The sequence below is a fragment of the Daktulosphaira vitifoliae genome, unplaced genomic scaffold (assembly GCF_025091365.1).
Source record: "Daktulosphaira vitifoliae isolate Bord-2020 unplaced genomic scaffold, ASM2509136v1 Scaffold_1, whole genome shotgun sequence".
NCBI lineage: Eukaryota > Metazoa > Arthropoda > Insecta > Hemiptera > Phylloxeridae > Daktulosphaira > Daktulosphaira vitifoliae.
Window position 1 is genome coordinate 37,562,275 of NW_026099572.1, and position 27,561 is coordinate 37,589,835.

Below are 27,561 nucleotides of genomic sequence, written 5' to 3' on the forward strand. Positions count from 1 at the left end.
CGAAATATTATGTTCCGTTAATGGTCATAAAAAACAATAATAAAGTATATAAAAATATTCCTTTCAAACATTTAAAATTTATTCAGCCCAAAATGATTAAAGCATGATCCTTAAAAAATTAAAAAAATTAACATATCATAGTAGACACATTAAATATTATATGATAAACTAAATAACCAATTAAATATTATTCTACATTAACTTTGGCAACTATAATAATCAAATACAAAAGTTATTCTAATAAGAAAAACAATATAATTCGACAAAAAATATGATAAATAATTTTTGGTAAGTATAATTTTGGTTCAAATTGCATCAACTTGTTTTACGAAAGTGGTTTTCATTAATGTTAGATTTTAATGAATACTTATCAAAAAAAATTTCTCAACTCAACGTTGAATCCCGACTATAATTAACGATTTTTTTTTTAAATTATAATAATAAAAATATCAATTTAACTTGAGGGAAAAGAACCTTAAATATTATATTTAATGTTACATTATTGAGATTTAATAAAGCTTATAAGATATTTTAGAATTATAAGAACATAACTAATTGTAATTCATTTTACATAACAGAGAAAATATTAAAAAACATTCTTTTAATTTATATTAATCTTTTGCATAATTTGTAATTGATATATTTCCCATTAAGTAAAATTTTTTCTGTTGTAGTCAGTTTTGGAGAATTTAACCTTCCTAACACCATTGACTCAACAAGTCACTATTACTATATTTATAAAATAATTTCTATCTTTCTCAGTAATATCTTGATTTATGTAAGTTAAAGTGTATTTCACTAACAAATAATTAACATTTATTATAAATACAGAATCAACTTTATCATCATTCCTACTTTGCGTTGTTTGATGACCTTTTGTAAGAGTAAATTTAAAGCGACTAAAAAAAGTTTAAAGTATAAATTTTTATTGGTATGGAAATCTTCCAAAAGGTGCGGCTAAACGTATCGTCCTCTATTAAAATGAATATTGCTTAGAAGTAAATCTTACTCAACTATCATGTTATGACATAAGTTTATATTTTATTAGTAGTTATACTAGGTTACAATATTTTTCATTAAATACAAGTTGTATCAAATATGTAATTTAAAAACATTTTTTTTATTGTAAAAAGGGTATAGTTATGAAAATTCGGTTGTATTTAAACAAAATCATATGAATAAAAAAAGGATAGACATGGCACAATAATTTTTTTAGTAGTTTTATGTTTCATTAGTACATTTAATAAAGTTAATGATATGAAAATTTAGATAAAGTAGTAGTTTTACGATTTTATAACAAACATAGAGAATTATAGTAGACACTAATCGTTCAAATAGTAAGTATACATTTAAAAAGAGCGAGTATTTAAATATTTCCATTAAGTCAAAAACCTGTATATTAGGCTACATCTATATTTTTACAACATTTGTTTGTTGTTATGTTTTAAAAGAGCTGCTGTCAGATTTTTACAGTATAATATCTAATTAATTAGTTAAACGCTTTAAGTTGTCGTGACAGATGATTTCTTTTTTAATCGACAGACTCATTACTCGCGTCGTTAAGTTAATAATAAGCGAATGTTTTGAAGTACAAGTAACACATTTGCAAGTTGTAATATGTATGAACCGGATGACTGTGGTCATAATGCATTGTGTTTAACGTTATGAACTCAATATCTTGTATCCACGTTCACCAATGGGTACGGTACTACGACCAAAGTCAATGTGATGTAATCGGTATCTTAAGCCGTTTGACACTGAATCTTAGTCATACGCGGCATGACTGTCTCCGTCATCTCATCGGATCGTATCGCACAAACAAATCTGTCGTTAATTGCACGCGCAAATAAAATCATTAAATTAATAAAACGTACAAAAGTTTTATGAAAGTTCGTACGATAATAACCACATTTCTGTGCATATGGTCAAGTAATAGGAGTCATACCGTACCACTTACTTTTAAAACCCCGCAGGTCCACAATTACTCTACAGCGTGTAATATCTATTCAATATTGATAGATGTATATTTTATAATCTCCTGAGCAATTAATTGATTTAATCGAAAAATTTAAGTTTATATGTGAATTACAGTAATACCTTTGATATTGAGGTAGCATAAAAGTATTGTATCACTATGTACTTGCGATTGTAAAGAAAATTGAAATAATATAATGCGCTTTCGCTTTCATTCGTTTTTTTCGCAATGTAATCCCACCTATTAGTTTGTTAGTTCACATTGGATCTGTTTTTTAAAAACGCATGGATGATTCGATTGTTGATGCTCTTGCACGAAATTCGTGACATTCCAAACAAAAATATTATACATTAGAACTTCGGTCGTTCAACAGCTGCCTCAACCTGTTTACAAATAAACACAGGTCGACCAGTAGTAGATAAAATAAACTGCTTGTGGATACTAAAAATGCCACAAATACTTAAAACTGTATTAGATTGAATTAAAAAAAACTCATTTATTATATAAAAACAATTCAAAAATAATCATATATTAATAGTGAATATTATTTGTATTACATTACAAGGATATCAATACGACACTAATGTTGTGTTAGATAAAAAATAAATATTATATTTTAAAACAACTATTGAGAAATATGTACTGTTTACAGACAAATGAAATTCCAAATTAAAATAAATACAATATGAAAATGAAAATAATTTATCGCTTTGGGAGTTTAGAATCATTATACAAAATATCTTATAGATTAAAGTTATCTGAGGATAAAAAGCTAAGTTTATTATTTAAACTTGAAAGAATTTTAATTATTGAAATACTGAACCCAAAAAGTACTGATATTTTTTTATTTTGTCCGTAATTAAAAATAATCATTCTTTAGTAAATTATAAAAGACGTTAAATTTTTTTAACTAGAATTGAAAAAAGGGGAACTAACAGTTGCTAATTAATTTCAAAAATAGTAGTTATTTAAAATTATTAAATTTGATGATACATAATGGATTTAGTAATATTTAAAATAAAGATACTGTAGCTCAATACACGTCATAAACTACATAATACTATAAATTAAAAAATTAAGATCTCAACTTTCATGAGTTTAAAAAATAATTTAACAAGTTAATAATTAAAAATTTATGTTATATTTTTAATTCAACGTAATGCGTTTTTTACTAACATAAATAACACTAACAAATTTTCAATATAACAAAAATGTAAAATTATCAATTGTTGATATAATAATTCAATATTTAGGACTAATTCCTAATTCCGTCATTTATTATGAAAAAATATCCGTTCTAATTTTAATACTTAAAAGTCTGTTAACAGAAACTCAAAACATTTCAAATTTATTATACTGTTAATCACAAAACAAAACGTCTAGTAAAATTTAAACAAAAATAATTATTTTTTAAAACAAAACGTGTTTTCACTAACTAAATATCATTTGACAAAAGCAATGTCCTCTTTTTAGCTATATAATGAAGTATCGCAATACATTTTATCGGCAACTCATGGTCACAGAAGCCAATTTTATCAACTTAAAATAAATAACGCAAAAAACCAGTTAGAAGATATCAATTTACTTCGATGAATGTAAATTAAAAAAAGACGTTATGATCATATACTCTTAACATATAGACTGATTTATTTGATGCGCACACAAATAAATTCATTTTTTTTAATTTAGAAGGTTAACGGTTTTAAAAAAAGATTTTTATGGTAACAATGGATTAACTGAATAAATTCAAGTATTATCTAGAAAGATAAATGAGTAAATTGGATCAATTTTATTTATTAAGTAGTAAAATATTTTTTAGTCAATACCAAAATTCAGATCACGAACTATGAGAATATTCTATATTAAAGTTATAATTAGCTTAGTAGTTTATTGGAAATTATTTTATTATGATCTATAAAATAGTTTTAATAATAAATATTTACATCATATATTAGTTCCAGTTTGAATCATCTTACCTATGGCTAACTCTGGTTAACTATATAATTCTATATAAATAATGACTAGTGCATTAAAAAGTTAATAATAAATAAAAATAAATTGTATCATTCATATTCATAAGCTGATAAGTCACAAAAGTTGGTTTTTGAGAGTTTCTATAATTTGTACAATCTTACAAAAAGTGCCAAAAATTATGAGGAAGGTTTGTTATTTGCATTTCAAAAATATTAATTATCTTAAGACACCGTTGAAAACTTGAATTTGTTTTCGATCTCCTGAAAAAAAATTTATAAAAATGATACATCTTCATTTGTAAAATAGCTTCATTATTATGACACGTGATAAATAATTATTTCACAGACTTCATTGATAATTAACTCAACCTTTTTAAAAAAAATTGTAATAAAAAAATGACACAATAACATTTTGTATAAATCAGTGAACAAGTAAGTATTCAATAGCACGTTGAAAATTTTTTTTAAAAGAACCGACTCAATAAAGTTTTGACTAAAGAAAAAAATTGTAACTATAACCCAAATAATGTTATATATTGATATTTTTATTTACTTTATTAGTGTTACATTTAATAATGGCGCCAAAAATCATGACAAGATATGGAAAAGATTTGTAAGATCTTCATTTTTATTATTTATGTTACTCTTGCAAAGTTTTAAAGATTCAAATAAAGTCGTATAAACGCAGTCTATAGTATTAGTATAGTAATATATGAATCATCTTTACTTCCTTTATTTTTACAAAAAACTTTTTCAATATAGTTTTAAGTAAAGTCTGATTGATTTTGTGTTGTTTAATATTTTAATACATTTTTTCGATGATCTGATAAAACCGTTAGATTTATGCTAGATTACACAACACATTGTTATTTAAAATAAATTATAAATATAAATTATATTTTTTCCTTGACATTTTAAGATGTTGCGGGCGTACTGTTCAACATATGGTAAAATTATTGGGTCAAATATTTAATACGTATATACCTTTTGTGTATTTGTATTATCTAATATTATTAAATTAAAATGCAGTTGTAATTAATTAAGAAAATTAATGCATTCTTTACAAACGTCTGACAAATGATTTTAAAAGGTTCAAAATTGCATTGTGTATTTGGTTCTTTATTAAGAGAAACCTCTTTCAAAATCACAGTTTGCAACATTTGTAATAACTAATATCCAACTTCTGCATTAAATAATGACGTTCACATCATTTGTAATGACCTGGCCCGCAGCCGACTGACCCGTCATTTACCATCAATAATAATATTATATTCGATTTGTAGACCTTACAGAGATCGATTCCTCCTGTTGTTTTCGTCGCCACGTTTTTAGGTCAGGATTTTTCAACAGATATGGATAATTGCGTAATGTTCTCAAAATAAATATAAAACATCCGCGTTTTTACAAAGATTTTTCAAAAAGCTCACGAATTGATAATATTGTAAACGAATCAATGTTAAAAAAACACTTTACAAATAACAAATTTTACAAGTAACAAAGCATTCTCCAAGCAGATAAGAATTATTTTTAATTGTTTGATGAGTTTTTTTATAAATAATTCGAAATTCAGGTATTTATGCCTGAATTATATGATAAATTATCAGTAAAATAACTATTAAATAAAACGTAAAGTAAATATAAATAAATATATGCAGTAAACTTTCATATACTTGAATAAAAATGTGTAAAATAATTATAAAAGGGGGAAAACGTTTTTTTTTTTTTATTTGAAATAAAACCATCTTTTTACATTACTAGAAATAATACTACTATACTTCAAAAAATAATTTTAAATCAGTTGTATTTTATGAATTATAGATAATCTGTATCTTTATTTTGATGCTTAAAAAACATGCTTTTAACTTTGAACTCGTTTGTTACCACATATATTTCTAAAAATATCCAAACACTTATGGAGATATAATTTGTACTATTTCATTCAAATTAAGTTTGTCTAAATCGTTTCGTATTATATAGTATGTACCACCATCCTTTATAATATATACAACTGAATACCGGTTTTGATTATTCGGAAAATCGTTTTCATAGATGATTCATTAATAAAGATAAGTTTCTATACCTACAAAGCATTACATATATTGTTGTCTGGAACAAGTTCGTTTCTTGTAGATTGCCACATGATGTCCGCTAAACCAGTAAAACGAATCCGTAACTGATGAATTAAGTATCGCATTATGATTGGAATTTGTCGAGCAAGCTAATTAATTATTTTATGTAGTTTTATAAACCTTTAATTTAATTTTACATACTTACAGACAGTCAAAACTTCAAAGAGTATTCAGTTTTAGCAGTCTCAACGATGTATCCAACCATGATAAACATCAGTTGATACTATTCACCTTCATTTGCAGTAACCACAAAATAAGTCGAATGAGAATACCGCATAATATTTCAGATAAAATCTAAAAAGATATGCTTGGAATTATAATTTAATTGAATTATCATTGGCTTTCCTTTAAAAATTATTCCCATATGTATTCAATAAAAATGTTGATCTAATATCTACAATAGATTTAGAAGTAAATTGTCTGTATATTTAATATAATTTTAATATTTATTAATTTAAACTATTATGTACCTATTACAATATGACCTATGGATGTCTATCAATTTTATTGAGTAAAACTTTATATTTTGTTGGCTCCACAACTAATCGTCATCGTTTTACTTCGAAATACAATAAAAAGATCAGCTATATTATTCCAACATTTTATAATTCACTAAAACTAAATTCTAATTTTCTAAAATCTAAATCACTAAAATTTATATGAAAATGTTGGCGATAATCTTTTAAAATAATAATCAATTCCAGTGAAATATATCAAGTTGATTTTTTGTTTCGCAAGCTTCAATTAAGGTTAAAACAAGCGCTCTTTTAAAAAAACTCAGTTGGAATACTTCATGGATCAAGAAATTGGTTAATTAGATTAAGTAAAACAATCAGATATACATACTTCATATAATACTTCAAATAATTTACATTTAAACGCAATATTCTATACATTTCACGGTCAAGTTAAATGCATTGTTTAAAGCTAGTGAAAGGTTTAAAGTGGACTTCGTGTACACACTTAACTAGACAAATCTTAATAAACATTAATATTCATAAACGAATTAAAAAAAATGTTTTTCCTGACTATTTTTCATTTTTAATATTTATGCAATAGTGTAAAATTAAATATATATATAGTATTTGTCAGTTTATGCTAATACAAATAATAAAGTATTTAGAGCTATTTGTAATGAATTAGTACCATTCAAAGTATAAATATACTTAAAATATGGTGAAATTAAGCCTAAAAAATGTATTTATTTCATGCTAATCATAAAATAAGTATTAAATTAAAACATTCTACAAAATTAAAATTTAAGAGTTGTTTTTGGTTATTTTTGTTGATTTAGCATAGAAAATAAAATAAAAAAACTTTAGAAGAGTCTACCATAGTGTAAAAAAATTTGTTTACATGTAATTATAAATTGACCTAGTGATAGTACCGATATTAAAATACTAAAACCTACATATAGTTATAAAAACTAAATTATATTAAGCATACTCTATAATATGTAAATATGTACATAATAATTAAATATACGTTTATTTTAATTACTATACCTTCTGTTGTAGAATAAAATAAGACTATATTTTACATTTAATTTAAGTTATTTCAACCTCTGAATCAAATTTTTACTGATTATAATAAACAAAAACTATTAATTAAGTTAAGTCGTATGGTTAACATTTTAATTGTTAATCCTGAGTCCTAAAAAAACATAAGTAATAATACAAAAAACCATTCTATATTCTATATTTCAGAAACAATACTAAAAAATGTTATTATGTAATTTCATATAACGGAAATATTAGTAAAGATCTCATAAAAAAATACAGCATTATTTTTTCTTTAAAGAATATAGTTAATTTTTCAGTACTCACAACCTGACGGTTTATGTTATGGATATTGTATGAAGTTTTTTTTTAGTTATATTAGAAAAAAAATAATAGTTAATCTTTTACACAAAAATGATCTTCCATTTTTTTACAATAGTTCATAAGTAATGGTTAACAATGTAATAAGTTAAACCTCATTAAATTAATGTTCGCACGCCTCTCCCTATATAAAATTAAGTTGTATTTATGGTGACTTTAACGGTCGATTACTAAATCTAGTATATATGACTGCGTATAAACTAATTATCGACCAATAAATTGAAGATGTTCGTATTAATAATGAAAAATAAAAATTCAAGGTAGGTTTATAATTTTTAAAATCTAATTATAACTAAATATAGACTTACATGGTGTAAAAATGCCATTCTCGTAATTTTTAGGTCAACATTTTATTAAAAGATTAACTATTTACCTCTTATTATCGAACAATAATTGATCTTATGTAGGTTTCTACATACAAGCATGGTAAACTATTGAAATTTTCTAATAAAAATCGCAAGTAAAAAAAAAAAATTGTTATATTAGCACATACTCATCCTATATATTTTATAACAAGGATAAAATTAAAAATTGTAATAATTTAAAAAAGTATAATTTTGTTATAATTTTAAACTGTTAATAACAGAATATAATCAAAAACGTTAATATTAATGGATTCAAGAAGTCAAAAGGTTGTAGATTAAAATTAACCTATCATTAAATTATTTTAAACTACTTGATCATTTAGCCGCATATATTTTCGCTATTTTTTTTTTTTACAAACCTCTATATTTATCAAAGTAAACGAATAATAAAATAGATATATAATATTTTGTAACTTATATAACTAATATAGTTAATAATTTATACTTCATACTTTACACAAAGATATAATTTTTACTACACTTAATATAACCTTAGCTTATAAACTATAAATTGTATTATTATTAATGCATATTTATGATATATGTATACATTTTGTACGAAAAGAAATCTTAGTATGGTTTTTGGTACTAGTAGAAAATTTAAAAATGTATGTCAAATAAGAATACTTTGAATTATATAATAAAATTAGGACGATTTAATATAAATTTTGATTTATATATCTAAAATCTTAGGTATAATTTGCAAGGTAACTAAAATTCAAACGATTGATTATTGTAAGGTATATTGGAAATATTTTGTTACACTTAAATATTTTTAATAATTTCCTTAGAACGTAAGTGGAAATAGAAGGTTTATAATTATTGACCATGATAACTATATTTCTACTCTACTAAATAATCCTATGATAAAGTTACACAAATTTGGGAACCTCCTAGGTGGCTCAAACTAAATTCATAAATGCATAGAATTCCTAACCCTAGTAATTAGTTAGTAGTACATTCATACTACTAATATACAATGAATAATAAAACAAATATTTTTATTATAAAATGGTACAGAAATAAAGTTTGAGATACAAAAACAAATTTAAAATTTAAATTTTTCTAAAAAATAAATTGTAAAATTTATCAAAAAAATTAATATTGAATTGCTTTTCTTAATATTATATCAACAGAATAAAACTGTTAATCAATAAATAACATAAATAATTTTAACTTCCAAAAAACAATTAATTAAAAATTGAATAAACTTCTAAAATATTATTTGGGTAGATTAGTCTACCAAGACACTGAAAAATTTTCTGGTTGACCGCGAGTCTAATATCCCTGTTTCTAAAAACTATTTAAAGAATAACAAATATGAATTAAATAATTTTTTTGTTTTTACCCTAGTATTGTGAGGTTAATAAAAAATTGATTTGTTAAAATTGTATTTTCTGATATAAATTTTAAAGCTAGTCCAACTCTGTTCTAATATTTTTTTAAGAACATATTGGTATCGATTTGCGTTAGATTTAAAAATACTTAAACAACCCTTCTACTACTTATAAATTCAAAATAATCTGTTTCAACTTAATAATTTAAAAATACTAAGCAAACGATAAATATATTTATGGATTAAAACGAAGTCACTGTATTTAATAAATTATTAATCAAAGTGTTTAAAAATTATCATCAATTACTTCAAAATTGTATTTTTAAATATATTAAAAATCAACTATTTTGTGTTAAGATCTTTTTATTAAAGTCGATATATGATAATTCTGAAATACTTTAATTCAGACTTGATATGCACAAGCACCCCCAAAATTCATACAAGTATATATATTTAACCAAAAATGTTGCTTTTAGAAAGATTTTGTAAAAAAAATAGGTCATAAATAAAATATTTATTATAAATTTATGAAATAATTGTCTTTAGCCCCCCCCCCTTATAACTTATTTTAGCTTTGATCCAAAATGTATTTAATATTTAGTTTGGCTTTTATGATTGTTATTTCCTACATTTCATTCAAAATTAATTTAATTTTAAACATTTCTAATACTCAAAAAGAAATTTTCAGGTATTTCTTAAGACCCATTTTCTAATAACTTTTTACATTCTGAGGTTTCGATTAGTATTTAACTTATTTTAGAACACTAGTAAATTTTTATAGGCATTTGTAAATTCATTAAAACTCCAAATATATACTAGATAAAATTTCAGATACCAAATACTCTCCTTGCCCTAAAAAATTTGTACATCTATAATTTATACTTATGGCCAAGGCGGTTATAGTATCAAACAATAATGAACTGGACATTAACCGCTCGGTGCAATAGCAATGACCACTTAAAAGTGGAGGAGGATAGATCGCCGGTCATCTTCATCCGTCATATGATTACGCAACTCGGTCGCGCAGCCCACGCTCGGGTTATGTTTTTTTAAAGGTCACCGGGTCCTCCTGTTATTTCTTTGATTCCTCCTCCTTCTCTTACCACAATAGCTTTAGTTTTTTTATCGCCACTGTTATATATTTTACCAAAAAACTCGACAAAAAACGAAGGGAGAGAGAAAGAGCACAATACAGATTTGAAGGGGAATCATCTATATTTTATCATCTCCTTATCCCCTTTTTATTCAGGGCATACCAGAAATTGCATTCCAGATTGAATGTATAATCGGCGAATTTAAGAGGGGGACATTAGTATTTAATAGTTTATGCAATGCCATACTGACAAATTATATGTATCTCGGTTCTGTTCGTCAATAGTTCAGTTTCCATCCGACAACGCAACTGCAAATACAAACCATCAACATGTCTTCTGTAAGTCCAAGCTTAAAAAAAATATTTTCTAACATAAATCACAGTGTTCTTGAGTCTAAAAGGATTACTTAATATTAGCTAAAAATAGACTAAGTGATAAAAGTTTTCAATTTAAATAAGCAATCTGATTTATTTTAAATAAAAAAAAACAGTTTATAATTTTTTATAAGTGTTATAGTGGTGCAAATAAATAATTCTAAAAGACTCAAGAGAAATTATATTTGTTCAGTATCTTTACTAAAATAAAGTAATATATTCACTTAGGAAATATTATTTGATAAAAATAACCTCTACTTATTTCAATAACATTTAGTCCAAAATAGTTAAAATATTTATATGCATTAATTAAACACGCGCTTTAAAGAAACTGTTTTGAAAATCATCAATCGAAAAGTTTTGATGCGCAAAATATACACCTTAAAACAAGTTTCATAAGATGCGTTCTTTAGTGTACATTATTATATTGTACTTGTAACTTAAATTACAATTTTAACATAGTTGTATATTTACGTTATATTTTACACAAACATTTTAGAAACGAAATGAAATAAATTATTGCAAGAATCTTAATTTTCATAATTTCTATATATTTATTTCTGTTCATAAAATATTCCATTGACGGTTTTTTTTGATAAGCTAAATATTTTTATATATTTTAATTGAACTATAACGTTTGTAAGGGTTGATTTACTACCTTCCGAGTTCTAGAGCCAATAAATTAATAAAAAAAAATTTTAAAACATTTGATAATTTTTAGAAATATTTGTATCCAAGATTCAATTATACCTATATAGTTTGAACAATAATTTCGTCTTATTATTGAGCTTTCGAAACAAACCAAAAAAATATTTTAACACAGATATTCAAATATGAATTCACAGAACTATTTATTTTATTATTACAGACTGCTTTGTTAGTATTGACTTTAGCCTGCGCAGTGTTTGGTGCACCCCAAGGTCCAGGTTATTATCCACCCACTGGCCCAGTCACCACCCCAATCCCAATCATTAGCCAAACCCAACAAGTCAACCCAGATGGATCATACCAATACAGGTAAATTGTTATAATATTGATTTAATTTAACAATTTTATTATGGGAAAATGCTTACGGTTATCTCTTTTATTTAACATAAAATATAGTACAACATCTAATTATAAATCTTGATAAATATTTAATCTTAATTGAATGAAAACTTGTGTTTAAAATAGTTATCAAACTGGCAACGGTATTGCTGTTGCTGAAAACGGATACTTGAAGAACCCAGGTACCGAACAAGAAGGTCAAGTAGCTCAAGGATACTTCATATACCCTGGCCCAGATGGTATAATATACGAAGTTAAATACTACGCTGATGCCGAAAACGGTTTCGTTGCCCAGGGTGCCCATTTGCCAACCCCACCCCCCCTTCCAGAAGCATTAGTCCAAGCTAACGAATTGGCTTACAAGAATGCCGCCGCCGACGCAGGACTTTATGACGAAAAAGGATTCCTTATAAATAAACCAGCCAGACAATTCAAAAAATAACACCTCAAAAACATATGTATAAACAGTAATAGTACCTAAACTCCATGTGAAAAATCTTTAAGCAAAATACTTTCGTTCTCCTTTACCTATTTCGTGAGGTTGTTGTCGATAAATATTGATGACAGCACACATTTTATGTCATTCTATATGCTTTTAAAAACGACTCATTTACCATTGTAATTATTTTTAAAGAGCGTTTTCTCAATGGACAAACGATCTCATCCTGAACATTCTCAAAAACAATAGTTCTATGTCTCAGTAAGGGGCACGTTTGTCTGTTTGGTAACAACGTCCATTGACTTAGTTTTTTTTTTTTGTCGTTGTACCTATATCCCTAAGTTGTAAGTTTGTGAAATAATAAAAAAAATTGTTTGTAAAACGACTGCATTAATTTTTATTAAATACGTAAATTCCACACCAGTATAATATCTATTTCATAATAATAATTTAGTTAACAATGATTTGTCTTCGAAAACAGAGACAATGTTTTATTTCTGATCTCGTAGGTATGAAATATTCCAACATAAAAGAAACCTGAAAAACCAGGCGATATTTAAAAATGTATAATTTAACCAAGAATAAATAATTTTGGACCACCTGCCGAATTAATAGAAGCGGCATGGCATATTGTCAACCATAAAATATGAACAGGTTATCGGTGTTTTACTGATTATTTTTGGAAAGGTGACAAGCGTATTCGGTTATGCATTTAATTGACGTAAGATTATGTCATAATAAATCGCAAAAAATAACCTTAGAGCTTGTGAAAGCTAATATGTTTTACATAATAGAATCATCTGCCCGACAATTTCGGCTATGTATTCATTTATTAAAATTTACTAAAACCTGAATGTAGAATATGGTATTTATTTGATATGCAATAACAACATTAGCGTGCAACTATTACACAGCATCAATAGACAAGATATAACTCCTTTGCGCTCAAAATTTAAAATTATAAATAGGTTAACCAATTCGATTTCATCATAAAATAACATTAAAATACATGGTTGAACAAGGGGTTAAGGTTAATAAGTGGTTTTATCAAAAAAAATTAGTCATTAAACCTTATTTAATTTCAATAAACCTTAAGTCTGGCCCATACATGATTAATTTATTATAATTTTGTGATGTTCAATTTACCTATTACATTACATATAATCTTCAAGGATGTTAAGAAAATTTAATATTTATACGAAATTTATTATTTAAGGTATATCTACTCACGTATAATGATAAATGTACATTTTTGTGACATAATATGATAATTATTACAATTAAAAAAAAAAATTCCATGAATATTTATTTTGCACTATCAGTAGCCTATGATAGTGCAATATTACCTAAAGCAAATAAAAATACTGAGAATTTTACTCACTTTATATCACTATATATATATATATTAGGGTGGTCCTTAGCTATAGGACATGAATTTTTTTTGGAAATTTATAGCCAGGACCCCCCATTTTGTTTGGTTGACTTATAAAAGTGTGTGCATAAAATTTGAGTTTGCTAGACCTACCTTTTCTCGTTCGTCAAAGAGGTTGAATTTAGGCGGTTGAGAGCTGAAAAATAGTTTTTTTAACATAACTCATTCAATTTTATATTTATGAAAAAAATTTACTTAACTAATTTTGTTGATCGCATTATTCACTAAAATAAAGTATTTATAATATTTTCTGTAATGTTTTTATTTTCTTGTATAATATTTAAATAGTTAAAAATCGCCAAGTATCATATTTCACAGATTTTCACAAAATATTCAGTTTTTTTAATATAACTCGTTAAATTTAGTATTTATTCAAAAATGTTTTTTTGTTATTTTTTGTAAGACATATCATTTACAATAAAAAGGCATTAATAAGATTTTTTATAATATTTAATGTTTTGCCTGTAATTGAATCGATAAATTTTAAAAGAGAACTTCTAAACATTTTCCAAAAGTAATGCTTAAATATGACTAAATTTCAAAATAGAACTAAAATATTGTAAATTGTTAGAAGGTAATAAAAATAAATTCTAACATTTTAGGATGTTACAAACACTAAATAGCTTCTCATCTACACATCAAAGCTAAAAACTGAATAAAAAATATAAAAAATTATAAACGCTCAAATTCATTTATTTTAAAAAATTCAAATTTTAAAAAACTTAATTGCAGTATAAAAAAATATAATAATAATAATAAATTTATTGATTTATAAAGACAGGTTTTTCATAGCTTCGTGATTAATCCCTGGGTATTATTGACGGTAGTTATGAATGATCTAAAAATTGAAAATTATTCAGTTTATATTAAATAATAATTTATATTAAATAGTGATGATGCTGTAGAATCGGAAAATATAAATATTTACAGTATAGTCACTGATATAATATAAGGTTATATATTACCTTTAATAAGTAGTGAACTAGTGAACTTATCATTATACTCTTTTATCAATTTTACATGTCTATCGGCAACATCATTTACTATTTTTAGTGAAGATAAAAGTTCAAAATTAATTCAGTAAATTTTTTTCATACTGTCTACTGAAACTTACATGGTGCATATTAAAAGAGGCAGTCCTGTGTTGATTGAAAAAGGCAGTAAACTCCCCTAGATAATTTTAAAAATTGTCTCCAAATTTTTTATTGAAAGACTATATGTTTGATTTTCAATAAAACAGAAAATTTCCAACTCCAACAATAAATAAAATCTCAATCATCGCAATTACTACTTTATATTAACGCAGTGTGGTTCATATTTTGTATAATATACAATTTTGGCAAGCATAACATAAGCATAGGGTGGTAAATATTTTTGTGGTGTCTAAATTAAATTTTTTTCCCTCAAAAAATAATTTCTATATATCAATGTATCTATAAAGAATGTTTTTTCATCTACGCAATTTTAATTCTAACTTAATTAACGTGAAAGCTTCGTCGTTGCATCCCCCGGACAGTAATCATCACTCTTCATTGCTTTTTTAGGGTTTTTACAAACTATACTTCGATTAATTAATTAAGCTATCCAATAAAACCTAACAAATTTTTAAAAAATGTCGTTAGCGTTTTTGACATCAGACAACTTTTATGACCAGGGGAGAATTATGTAACCGGAAGCATAAAAACAAAATCACGTCAACTATACGCCAACCGTGTACAAGCATTATTCGCAGTCGGACATATCATAGTAACTAAATAAATAAATATTTTAACACCCCAAAGGGTAAGAGTTGTAGATTGATATTTAGCAAAAATAACTATCATGAAGTGATAAAACATTTTTTTCATTCTTCTTCCACACGTATCCTGAATGACTGTCGTACCTACAGCAATTTATTATAATTCGAATTTAACAATTGCATTTGAAAAGGCCATTTTACACAAATAATTTCACATGTGACTTAGAGCATTTGTATAACTAACCAAAATATTATAAAATTATTTTATAAAGGAAATGACTAGTTTATAACAACTTTTAAACAAATTATTAAAAGTTATCGTTATTATTGAATATAGACTGGCGATGAGACGCGTGTTATAACTAATTTAATCATTAGGTACTACTCAACAATGTTTTCTTCTAATCTAGGAATATAAATATTAATATTTCATAAATACTGGTTCAAAAATGGTAATCAACCTATCATTTTCAAGTTTATTAATTGCTTCAATATTTATTATGCTATTTGAAAAATTGAAGTTGAAATTAGAGACGTTTTACGTAATAAATTTATGTAAAAACCGAATTAAAAAAAAATTCTTATAAATCAATATTGGATAAAGCCTAAGTATCAACTTAATTATTATTTAATGAGAAATATAGTAACTAATGTTATAAAAATCACTGTGTATACTTAGTTTTATTCTAATATTTAATAAAATTATTAATCTATAAAAACCTGATGGTTATTATTTAAACAACTGTATACAAGTATTAATTTAAAATGATAAATTATTTTTTAGAAAGTTCATAATATAAACATACAAAGTTCAAATACACTTTATTAATTACATTAAAAATTAAGATATTAATTAAATATGCTTTATTTAATTTTGAAGTTAATAACATGTTATAAAATTTATTTGGGCAAGAGTTTCAAGGGAGTATAACTTAAATAAAACTTAATATAAGAAATAAGAACTTAAAAAATTTAAATATTGAATAAATTATAGCTTTCTTCATAAAGAAAAAGTAGTCAAATAAAAGAGACAATCATTTTATAAAACTTGAATAATTTAAGTTTCATTGAAAGATTGTGTCATTTTTGAGAAAAACACTCTGTCAATTTCGAGTTTAATTTCTTTTTTTAATGAAATAGGCTGTATATATTTAAGCCTTTCAGTAACATATTGCCCATACATAAAATCTTGATCTGATACTCTTGAAGTCTTATAACATTGAGTATATGTGGATTTTATTAAAGGTTCACATACTGTTGCAATTCTTTTATCCTCTAAAATAGCTTGAGAATGTTCAAGTTTCCTTTTTTTAACATTCAAATTGTATTCTAAATTCTCATAATACTCCTAAACATGATAAAAAATTATAAATAACATATAAAATATTAAAAAAGTACATTTCAGTTAAACTAATATAGATTCAAATCTAATAAAGATTATAAATCACATAAATTAATACACATAAAGTTAGACTACTCGCAATTAACACAGTTGTTGAAAATCTCTGAATGAATTGATACTATTATTTTGTAGCTAACTACTCAATTAGAGAATTTTAATTAATTTCATGACCAACCTATTTTTTTTTTTTTTGAGTATTTAAAATGATCATATTATTTTATATATGCTTTTATTAAAAACTAAAAGATTAAGGAAATTCGATGTTTATTTTATAAACCAAGTAGTATTTATAGTTGATAATAATTCTATAATACTAATTGGACTAAGGGAAATTTTTTTCATATATCACTCATAAGTTTACTATAATTTGTGGTATACATACCATAGATCGAGAAATATTCCCATAAACTATAACGAAATAAAACAAAGTTATGGCAATAAACTTTATTTTTCCCTTCATAAAAATATTTTTATACAGGTTATAATAATAAAACTCAATTTTTATAATCATAGAATTTTACTCTTATAAATGAAGGGTGTATTTATTTTAGTTTGCCCTAAAAGTAATGTATTCAATAATTTTCCATGTAGCATCTACAAAATATATATTTTTAATTATTTAAAGCTTTTAAAATGTTAATATATATTAACATTTTATAAATATATTATATTTACATATATATATAATGTAGACAGAGGTTGAGATTATATATAATGAGCTCCTCCAAAATATTTCAACATTTTTTAGTGTATTTAAATTAATATTTTTTATAATTACTTTATACTTTATTTGTTACAATAATTTAATTTGTATAAAATAGTTTAGATAAAGAGTAATAACTTAATTACCATATTAAATCTGTCAGTATTCGTGGAAGCATTTGTTACTTTATTATGCTTATCAGATAATTCATTTTGTTGTGTACTATCATCTAGTTCTATATCCTAAAACAAATAGATAATAGAACATAAATTTTCAATTATTTATTGATTCATTCTCATGTCTACTAGTACTGTACCCAAAACATCAGGCTAAAGCACGGATTAGAAAGACAGCCATATCCTCTCTAAAATTATTTAAATTGTTTTTAATTTAATATATAATATAAAAATATGAGGGGTGACATTATATTAACTGTTGTTTTTTATACAAGCTAAATTGCTCATGAAAGAAGACTTTTCCTTAACTTTTTTTATTTTATTATATAAAGTATCTTCTAATAACTAAAGAACAAAACCACTTTAAGTAACACATTTTCTAAAAAATATATCTGTAAAATCTTATTATCATAACAATTTTTTGGAGTAAGGAAAAAAATTAAATGAGACTAAAAATTATTTTTAATTGTTAGACTGAGAATAAAATAAAAAATAATTAAAATAGTGAATAACCATTCATTAATAAATTATGAATAATTTTATAAATTCATGAGATATATTGTGTTAAATAAAATTTGATAAATAAATAAGTTTGTTCTCTTAAAAACAGCTTATTAAACTTTAAATAAAAAAAAAATTATTTAAACATTTGACCCAAGAAGCTATAAAAATATTCTACTAAAAACACTACATACACTTTTTTTGAAAACAATGTATTCATTATCAGAACAAACACAAATATTTTCACAAAAAAATTTATAGAAAATTTAACAAACATTGAAATATCCATTTTTTTATCTTAATATATGTTAACAAAAATATATCTGTTGATATAAAATTATCTGAATTATCAAAAAAAATAAAAAAAACGAAAAAATTTATTTTTAGAATTCAAAAGCTTAAAACTTCTTTTCTCAATTTTATAGCTCTTGAGTCTGAACTTTAATATAACATTTTAAAATCACATACATGAGAGTAATTAAAGGGGATATTAAAATCTACTTCAAAACAAAAGTAATTGCACTTCACATTTGTTTTGTTAGAATGAAAAAATTAATAATTTTTTTTTATAAATTCTAGGAAGAATACATTAGCTACTCTCTTATGATATTATTGAGTTCCACATTCATTAAAGAAGAAAAAGATAATATATTTTATTAGGGTGTCCCATCAATAAAAATAAATAAAATTTTTTATAAATATCTTATAAATTATGCCTCTTTCCAATTATTTGTGGGTACACTACTGTAGTCTATACAAACTTAAATTAAAACACCATATGCTCACATGCATATTAGATGTCAAATCATTAATGGTGTTATGAGTAGAGCAATTATTTTCTTCAGATATACTTTTAAGCCTTAGTTTTTCGATGTAATCAATAATTCCAATACATTTTTTACTTCCATTGCAAATATTGATGAGTAGATCTAAAAAAAGATTTTTTAATGCACAGTAACAAAAAAATTAAAGTTATTACTTTTAATGCTATTTAAATCAATCATTTTTTCTCCATCTGATATAGTTGATTTATGATCAAAAATATTTGAAAAAAATATTTGATAAATTAAGGTATCTTTTGATGGCCTTAATGATTCTATAAATTCTAATAGAACTCTATGTTCAGCTGAATGATTGTGATTCTCAATTTGATTTTTATAATATGTACAACATAAGGAACAATATGAAAATAATGATTTTTTTTCTGGATCAATTTTTTCTTTTTTTTCACAATCCAATGAATCACTATTAGAAATCGATTGATCTAAAAATCATTGAACATGCTTAATAATTAATAAATATCTAGAAAAAAAAAAATTAGAAGTGTAATGAAAAGCTGTGTAAATACTAAAGTATTTAGTAATAAAAATATAAAATATTTACACTTTAATTTAAATTTATAATAGTTGAAGTAGTAAGTTATAATTAACATCATAAAAAAATTATTTGATTGAAGGTAGTCATTATTGGTAGTTAAATTAATAAAGGTGTTTACTGAAATGTTTATCACTTTTAAGAAGAGCAATAAATGATTTAAATGCATTCATATTAAGAGAGCATCATAAGAGAACAATAATCATTCAATTTTTAAACAATGAAGCAAATATATTGCAACAATAATAACAATGTTATAAACTCCAAAAATCAATATTTAATACCACATTCATTCATTTTAACAATTATATTTAAAAATTATTAAATTTTTTTTTTCTTTTAACTATAAGCAATAAATTGTTATATTATAAATATTATTTATAAAAATTAAATAAATATTTAATTTTTGTTTCAAAATAGCAATATAATTACAGATCTATATAATTAGATTTAATAATATTTTTACAGAGATTATTTTATTTGATTACCATTCAAAAAATCTTAAATAAGTCATGTTTTAAATTTTGTCGGGGGAAAAAAATGAAATTGACATCCTTATAAGGTATAAGAGATGAATTTAAAAAATAATTATTAACTGATAGATTGAGAAGTATAAAAACTCAAAATTACCAAAAATAATTTATTTAATTTAATTTTAATTTTAAGAGAAATCAAGTGGCTAGCGTTAAAATAACCACTCTGTATAGAAAAATGAAATGAGCATACAATTATTTATAACTTTTCATAAATCTCCAATCAAAATATTTACTTTCTCTTAACAGTTCATCTGTGTCGGATATCAATTCAATAGATTCATTTAAGGTGTTATTGGTGATATCTAATTCATTATTTTTTAAGACAATTGACTGATTTTCGATCATTAAGTTTTTTGGTGTCATATACTTTAATATAATGTGTTCAACCGTAATTTCGTGTAAATTATAAATTATTTCAGATGAAAAAAAACTCATTTTACAAGCATGACAATACAAAGGAACACATTCAGGTTTAAGATCACAGTAGTCTGTCATTTCATTATTACACTCATTTCTATTTTTGAACAATTTTGACATATATTCAGTTAACTCAGGAAAAGCAAGAGATAAGTTTTGTTCGTGTTCAGTTTGAAAATGAACTTCAATATGAAGTTTTTTCCCATAAATGAAAGAGTTACATGTAAAACAAAAGTGAGAATATAAATCTTCAGCTGTGCAGCAATTAGTTAAGTGTTGTAGTGTAACAGCATGACTTTTAAAATTATTGAAATTATTGGTATTAAAAGTACAAATTTCACAAATAAATTGTTTAATAGGGGTTTTGTTAAAACCAGATAAATCAAACTTGTATTCACATATGTTTATGTGACTCATGATTTTTTTAGTTTCCATAGTAACTGGTTGCTTACATAAATTACAATAAGCTAATGATTGAGTTTCAAAATTAAATCGTTTTAAAACTATTTTTGGAAGTTTTAGTTCATTAAGCCATTTGTTATATTCTAAGTCACTACATAAAGCATTTTGAATGTTACATTTTAGATACTCATTATTTTCTATTAATTCAATATCTGAATTAGATTCATTTTTAGTCCTTTTAGTTGCATAATAATAACATTTTAGTTGCATATGTTCAACACTTACTGAATGGATATCTAAAGCTTCAGGACAGCATATAAATTTAATTTTACAATAATTACAGTAATATTGTAACACTCTTTTTATAGATGATGGTAAATTATTAGATGAATGTATAGAATTATAATCATACTTTTTACAGTGACTGCAATAATGTAAGGGCTTATCTTCTATTGGAAAATTATTTTTTATATTTTCAGACATTAACATTGATACATAATTAATAGAACTACAATTATTATGGGTTTCAAAAATATGTTTCTTGATATTGTTCATATCACCATAAATAAGCTTACGACATTTAGCATTAGGACAAGGATGAGAATAGAGGTCTTCAAAATTTTGACATTTTGAAACATGTGAAACTGACATGATATGGACTTTCCATACATTAAACTCTTTAGTATATAAAGAGCATATAGTGCATTCAAATGAATTTATCTTCTTAAACTGATTATCAATTGTAGAGTCCCACAAAGTGATAGAATCCAATAAAGTTGATGAAAAATTACCACATTTATGAATTTCAATTATTTTATCAAATAAAATAGGGTAGTTTAACTGTTTTTCTAAACTGATACTTTTTTTTGTTGTAGATTGATTCATTATCGATGAAAAAGTTACAAAAACCTAAAAAATGAGTTCAAAGTGAATTTATTGTTAATTAATTTTATATATTTATTGACATCTTTACACTAAACTCCCTAATCCATAATTAGAGAATATCCCCATAAAATAAAAATTACTGAAGATTATTAAGTTTATCTCAAAGGCTTATTCTTTTATGTATAGTATAATATAGCACTATAAGTAAGTAATTCTATTTGATTAATATACATTTTCATTACAACTAAATTTATGTATATAGAGTCTCTATTATAATTTATTTTATTCATTACCCTTAGATGACACAGCCTCAACTCAACTAATTAATCTATTTATAATTTTAAAATGCTAGATTATAATTTATAATATATATTTTAAATAAATGTAACGTAATCATTACACATTGTATTTATTTAAAAAATATATATATTTATTATAATAAAAAGTAATTTCTAAAAATAGAAAAATTATTGCAAATTTTGTAAACTAATTTTTTTAAAGTAGATACCAATTACTTCACAAGGTTGGGTATATCATGTAAGCTTATATATTGAATTTTTATTTAAAAAAATTAACCATTATCATAATATTAATAAATTTAAGTGAATTAAATTTTGAAATATTATAGTGTTACGGATACAGGTATATAAATATAATATTAATCACAGATTGGAATTTTGACAAACTAGTTATTCAAAGTAGTTTTAGTGAATCACATATAATGTGACATACAGTAGTATCATTATTTTAAAATAGAGTGAAATTTAATTGATAGAACTTTTAGTATTAGTTATACACAATTCACATAATTCAACTTACGTTAATACGTATAATATAATAACTTGTAAACAAATAAAAACTTTTTAGATCTTCCAACACATTATAGTGACAAATAACTTTAAAAATAAATTTATTGATGCACAGTATGGTTTTCCTTGACGCATTCACACAAAAGCAACGCACGTTAACGAACTATTTCAATCTTATTCATCTTAACTTATTTAGAGTTATTTAAATTACGATTTACAATTGAATGATTTAGCAGCTACGCCAACGCTATGGAAAATTCAATATTTCTACTGGCGATGGGCATAATCGAATGATTTCGATAATCGAATTATTAGTAATCGAGAGAATCTCGAAAATTTACTCAAAATTAAAACCGTTCATTAGTTTGATAAAAATAATCGATTATTTTTACTGCTTTGGTGTGTGTTCCGATTACATTAAATACATTTATAAGTTATAACTTATAACCAAATTATTCAATTAGGTATAAATAAAGACTTTTTCTAGTTACTTATAAGTATCTGTCTCTACGTTTTAGTGACTAAGTACCAACGTTATCGCCATAATAATTTTCTGAGAAAAAACGTTTTTGGTATTTTTATTAGAATTAATACTTAAAAATGATATAAATAATTATTTTAATACACTTTTTTTTTACATTTTTACAATTTTTGATGTAGAATGTAAACATAAAGTATATCTCCATCAAAATCCAGTCCTGGGTATTTTTAAAATTTTTTTCTAATTTAACGAATGAAAATCATTTGATAATTTATCTACTGACAGTGCCGTGCTAACAGTCACTTGCTTCCTTATTTTACATTGGTAGAAATTTAATACTTTTTCCATGAAAGATTTTAAATATATTAAACATTATATCAAAGCTGCTCGCTGTATATGCTTTACAAAACTTCCTAATATCAAAGATATACAGTGATTCAATAAGGCTAAGACACTTATTTTTTTAGGAATTATTAAAAAATTTTAATTTTCGCAAAGGAAAATATTGTTTGATTCAAAATACTCTACAATAATATGTAGTTAAATTATTTATATTTCATATATTCAGGGAAAAAAAACTTGCATTTTAATTTTCATTGATGTAAACCCCTATTTTTAGATTAACGATATGATAGATAAAAATATTTTTAAAAAATGCTGTTCTTATAATTTTTTTTATTCGAAGTATAACTATTATTCTATTATTGCTACTTTAAGTTTAGTGATTTTTGAGCAAATTACTATTGATATAATAAAAATTGATCACTTGTGGCTAATTAATTAAGTAAAATTAAAACTATATTAAAAATATTATTAATTTAAAAAAAAAACTAAAAAATATTAAAAATATTTTTTAGTTTTTTTTAAATTAATAATATTTTTAATATAGTTTTAATTTTAATTACTATTGATAATTTGATTTATAGCATACAGTAGTTGTCAAATGTCACAGAAAGAATTCGATATTATCCACTAAACAGAAACTATGAATAAATGGTTTACAAAACAATTCATCAGAGTCAAAATTATGCTTTTCTAAACCAATTTTTGCACCGATTTAATACTTTAATTGTACCATCTATTTAAACACCAAAAGTTGTATAGAAATTATTAATATTTCTTTTGAAATGATTTATTATGATAAAAAAATAATTAAAAACAAAATAAAATTGTTTTTAAATTATTACAGATTTTGATTTTTTATATGTTATAAATGATCAATGCAAAAGCTAATTTTTAACCTATTTTTTGGTTTTTTAAAGTTGATTTTTTGAAAGTTTATAATAAAAAAAGTTGAATTTGTTACCATAACTTTTAGCTCCACTTCAAGTTTGAAATTTACATTATTAAATAGAAAATTTTATGAAAAAATAATATTGTAATGATCAATATGCAGATAGAAAATTGTATAATTACTATTTACTGTAAATTTATCAGCAGAGCTCATTATTTTTTTTGCATTTTTATCGTAATAGATCACTTAAATAAAAATCATAGTAATCTTTTTTAAGTAACTTTTGTTGTTATATTGAAATTTGATTATAATCGTAATTATTTTTGTTAAATTCAAGTGTTACTAAAAATATTTTTTTTTTTTAAATTTATCATTTATGTAGCAACATGTTACCAAAAACAGTCATGTTTCAGGATGTCTATAACTTATCATTTATATGAAATTGTTAAATTTTTTGATACGTTGTACAACATAAAAAAAAACCTATCACAGTAGAGAATCCAGAATAGATTTAATCTGACAGTGATTAAAACTACTATTATAAAAAACACTTCGATGCAAATCTATAGATAGTGTTTCATTTAAAAAAAATGGTGGATTTTCCAAAAGCTAAATAATCTTCTATTTCTTTATTTATATCTTGATTAAAAATTTTATGATTTATAAGTGTAATATATGTATAAATATTTATTGTAGCAATTAAATATAGTATGAAATTGATATTTAATAATTTAGTAATGTAACTTTTACGGAGAAATTATAAAGTAGCTATTACTTTTATGGCAAATGTATATAAAAGTTGAAGGTCTTGAAGCAATACTTAAAAAAAAAATTGTTTATTATTTATAAATAAATTTACTGTTCAACAAGGAATTTTCACCTGAGATCAAAATATATTTTTCTAAAACCATTTTTGAGTCTAGTTAAAATCTGCAATTAAAGTTTCGCATATGTCTTAAATAATAACAAAATACTTCTAGTTAATATAACAAATATTTATGTACTTAATAAATTAACTTTGATATCCGTTTTACCATGAAAAGAAAATAAAGTACGACATTTTTTTTTTCATATTACAGTATATTACATAGACTTTAAATTAAGCTTTATATAAAAATATCAGTATTTCCAAAACACTTTCAAAAGTTAAATTGAAAAAGTTAATTTTTTGTGAAAAAGTTGTAATTTTGAATCCTCCCTGTGGGCAGGTAAAGGGTCACATTTATAAAAAAAATGTACAAAATTATAGGTAAATACCTCAAATATCTATAAAAAAAATGGATATAGTAACAATAATTTTGATTGTGATGGTTAATATAAAATAAATCATGAATTAATTACTTAAGTTAATACATTTGTTGATTTTTTTTTATAAGTATTGGTTGTCTTATGTAGATTACTATTTAGCTATTATTTAATTAATGTAAATTACAATATATATTCAATCTTAAACAAAATGTAAAATGAAAATTTAAAAATACCATACAAACATAACAACAATTTCTGCTAAGAATAATACCAAAAAGAATAACAATAATGTAGTCAAAACAATCCTTAAATGATGTATATCGACTAAACCGACTTAATAAACAATATATATTTTATTAATTAATCGATTTACAATATAGATAAATTATAAATAGTAAATAAGACAGTCAACTATTAGAGACAGGTCTATTAATAGCAACAATTTTAGTTTATTTGAGCGTTAAATTCAAATAACTGTTTTCAGAAGATAGAAAAAGTATTTCAAAAATTATTTTTTATTCGATGGACAGATATTTGAGAAAATGAATACTGAAGTCAATCGATCCCCAGGTATTAAAGCGACAAATTTAAATAAAGGATAAGTATATAAGCAAACTGGCAACATATCAGTTATAAGCGTTGAAAACGTTTTTAATGCTCTGTTCCTTTTAATTATACATACTTATCAATCAAATGTTGCCAATTTACTTAAGAATTTATTGCCATACCGCGGGCCACCAGAGAATGCAACCGAATGACTATTAAGATAGGAGCTTTTGTCTTATCATTCGGCTGCCGAGATGCATTCTCTCATTAAGTATACTCACTATACTATACATTTATGAGACTTAAAATTTGTATACTTTGTTATTTGAATTTGTAGTTCTAATTACCTGAGGATCGATTGACTTCAGTATATTCGTTGTCTTAAATATTTGACTATCGAATTGAAAATAATCAATGAATTTGTCACCAATTTGCTATATAGTTTTCAATTTATTTCTCTAGTATATAAATGATTGGGTATAATTATTCTATTAGAAGACATTTCTCGGCCACACTCTTCCACATGCCTTGGTACAAAAATCCAAATAAGTTCTAATGTACCGATGTTATAGTTGTTATCGATCAGTCACATTCTTAATTAGTTTATTTTCTATTTTATAGCCTAGTTAAGTATGCATGCTGTCATTTAAAAAAATTAAGTTGGTACCTTTATAAGAAATAAAATCAATTTAATTTGATTACATAAAAAAATTGTGTGATGGAGTGTTGAACTTCTATCCATTTTTTCTTTTCTTTCTTTATTTTATAATTTACAATCTATATAAACAGTTAACATAATAAAGAAATTTAATTACATACATTTTTAACAGTGAATCAGTAAAGAGGACGCGTTACAAAGAATAAAAATATTTTTAACATGTTTTGCATGGGACAACTATTTGATCTGTATTGATGCTAAGGTCCCAAATTTTTTACCAAATTATAAAGGAGAAAATTATCTGTGATTTAGCGTTTTAATTTTTTCATCCAAATCATTTCTAGTATTTTATATTAACTAATAAACATTCCTCTTTTTTGATTTTTTAAATGTTCAATAATAGCTTC

At 23.8% G+C, this 27,561-nt stretch overlaps 2 protein-coding genes across 3 annotated transcripts; one reads left to right on the plus strand and one right to left on the minus strand.

Moving 5' to 3' along the window:
• Positions 1–10,950: 10,950 nt before the first annotated feature.
• On the plus strand, positions 10,951–12,994 carry LOC126893837 (endocuticle structural glycoprotein ABD-4-like). The gene is made up of 3 exons (XM_050664360.1): positions 10,951–11,090; positions 11,995–12,143; positions 12,300–12,994. The coding sequence occupies exons 1-3, from the start codon at positions 11,082–11,084 to the stop codon at positions 12,613–12,615; spliced, it is 474 nt and encodes a 157-aa protein (XP_050520317.1). The 5' UTR covers positions 10,951–11,081; the 3' UTR covers positions 12,616–12,994.
• A 3,450-nt stretch (positions 12,995–16,444) lies between these two features.
• On the minus strand, positions 16,445–23,652 carry LOC126893824 (uncharacterized). Of its 2 annotated transcripts, none has more exons than XM_050664343.1 (6): positions 23,479–23,652; positions 20,708–22,202; positions 19,544–19,828; positions 19,351–19,493; positions 18,034–18,129; positions 16,445–17,130 (listed from the first exon to the last, which is right to left on the minus strand). In XM_050664343.1, the coding sequence occupies exons 2-6, from the start codon at positions 22,176–22,178 to the stop codon at positions 16,840–16,842; spliced, it is 2,286 nt and encodes a 761-aa protein (XP_050520300.1). In that variant the 5' UTR covers positions 22,179–22,202; positions 23,479–23,652; the 3' UTR covers positions 16,445–16,839. The 2 variants fall into 2 exon arrangements, with proteins under 2 accessions (XP_050520300.1, XP_050520299.1); XM_050664342.1 differs by lacking the exon at positions 23,479–23,652 and adding an exon at positions 22,998–23,395.
• Positions 23,653–27,561: the final 3,909 nt, after the last annotated feature.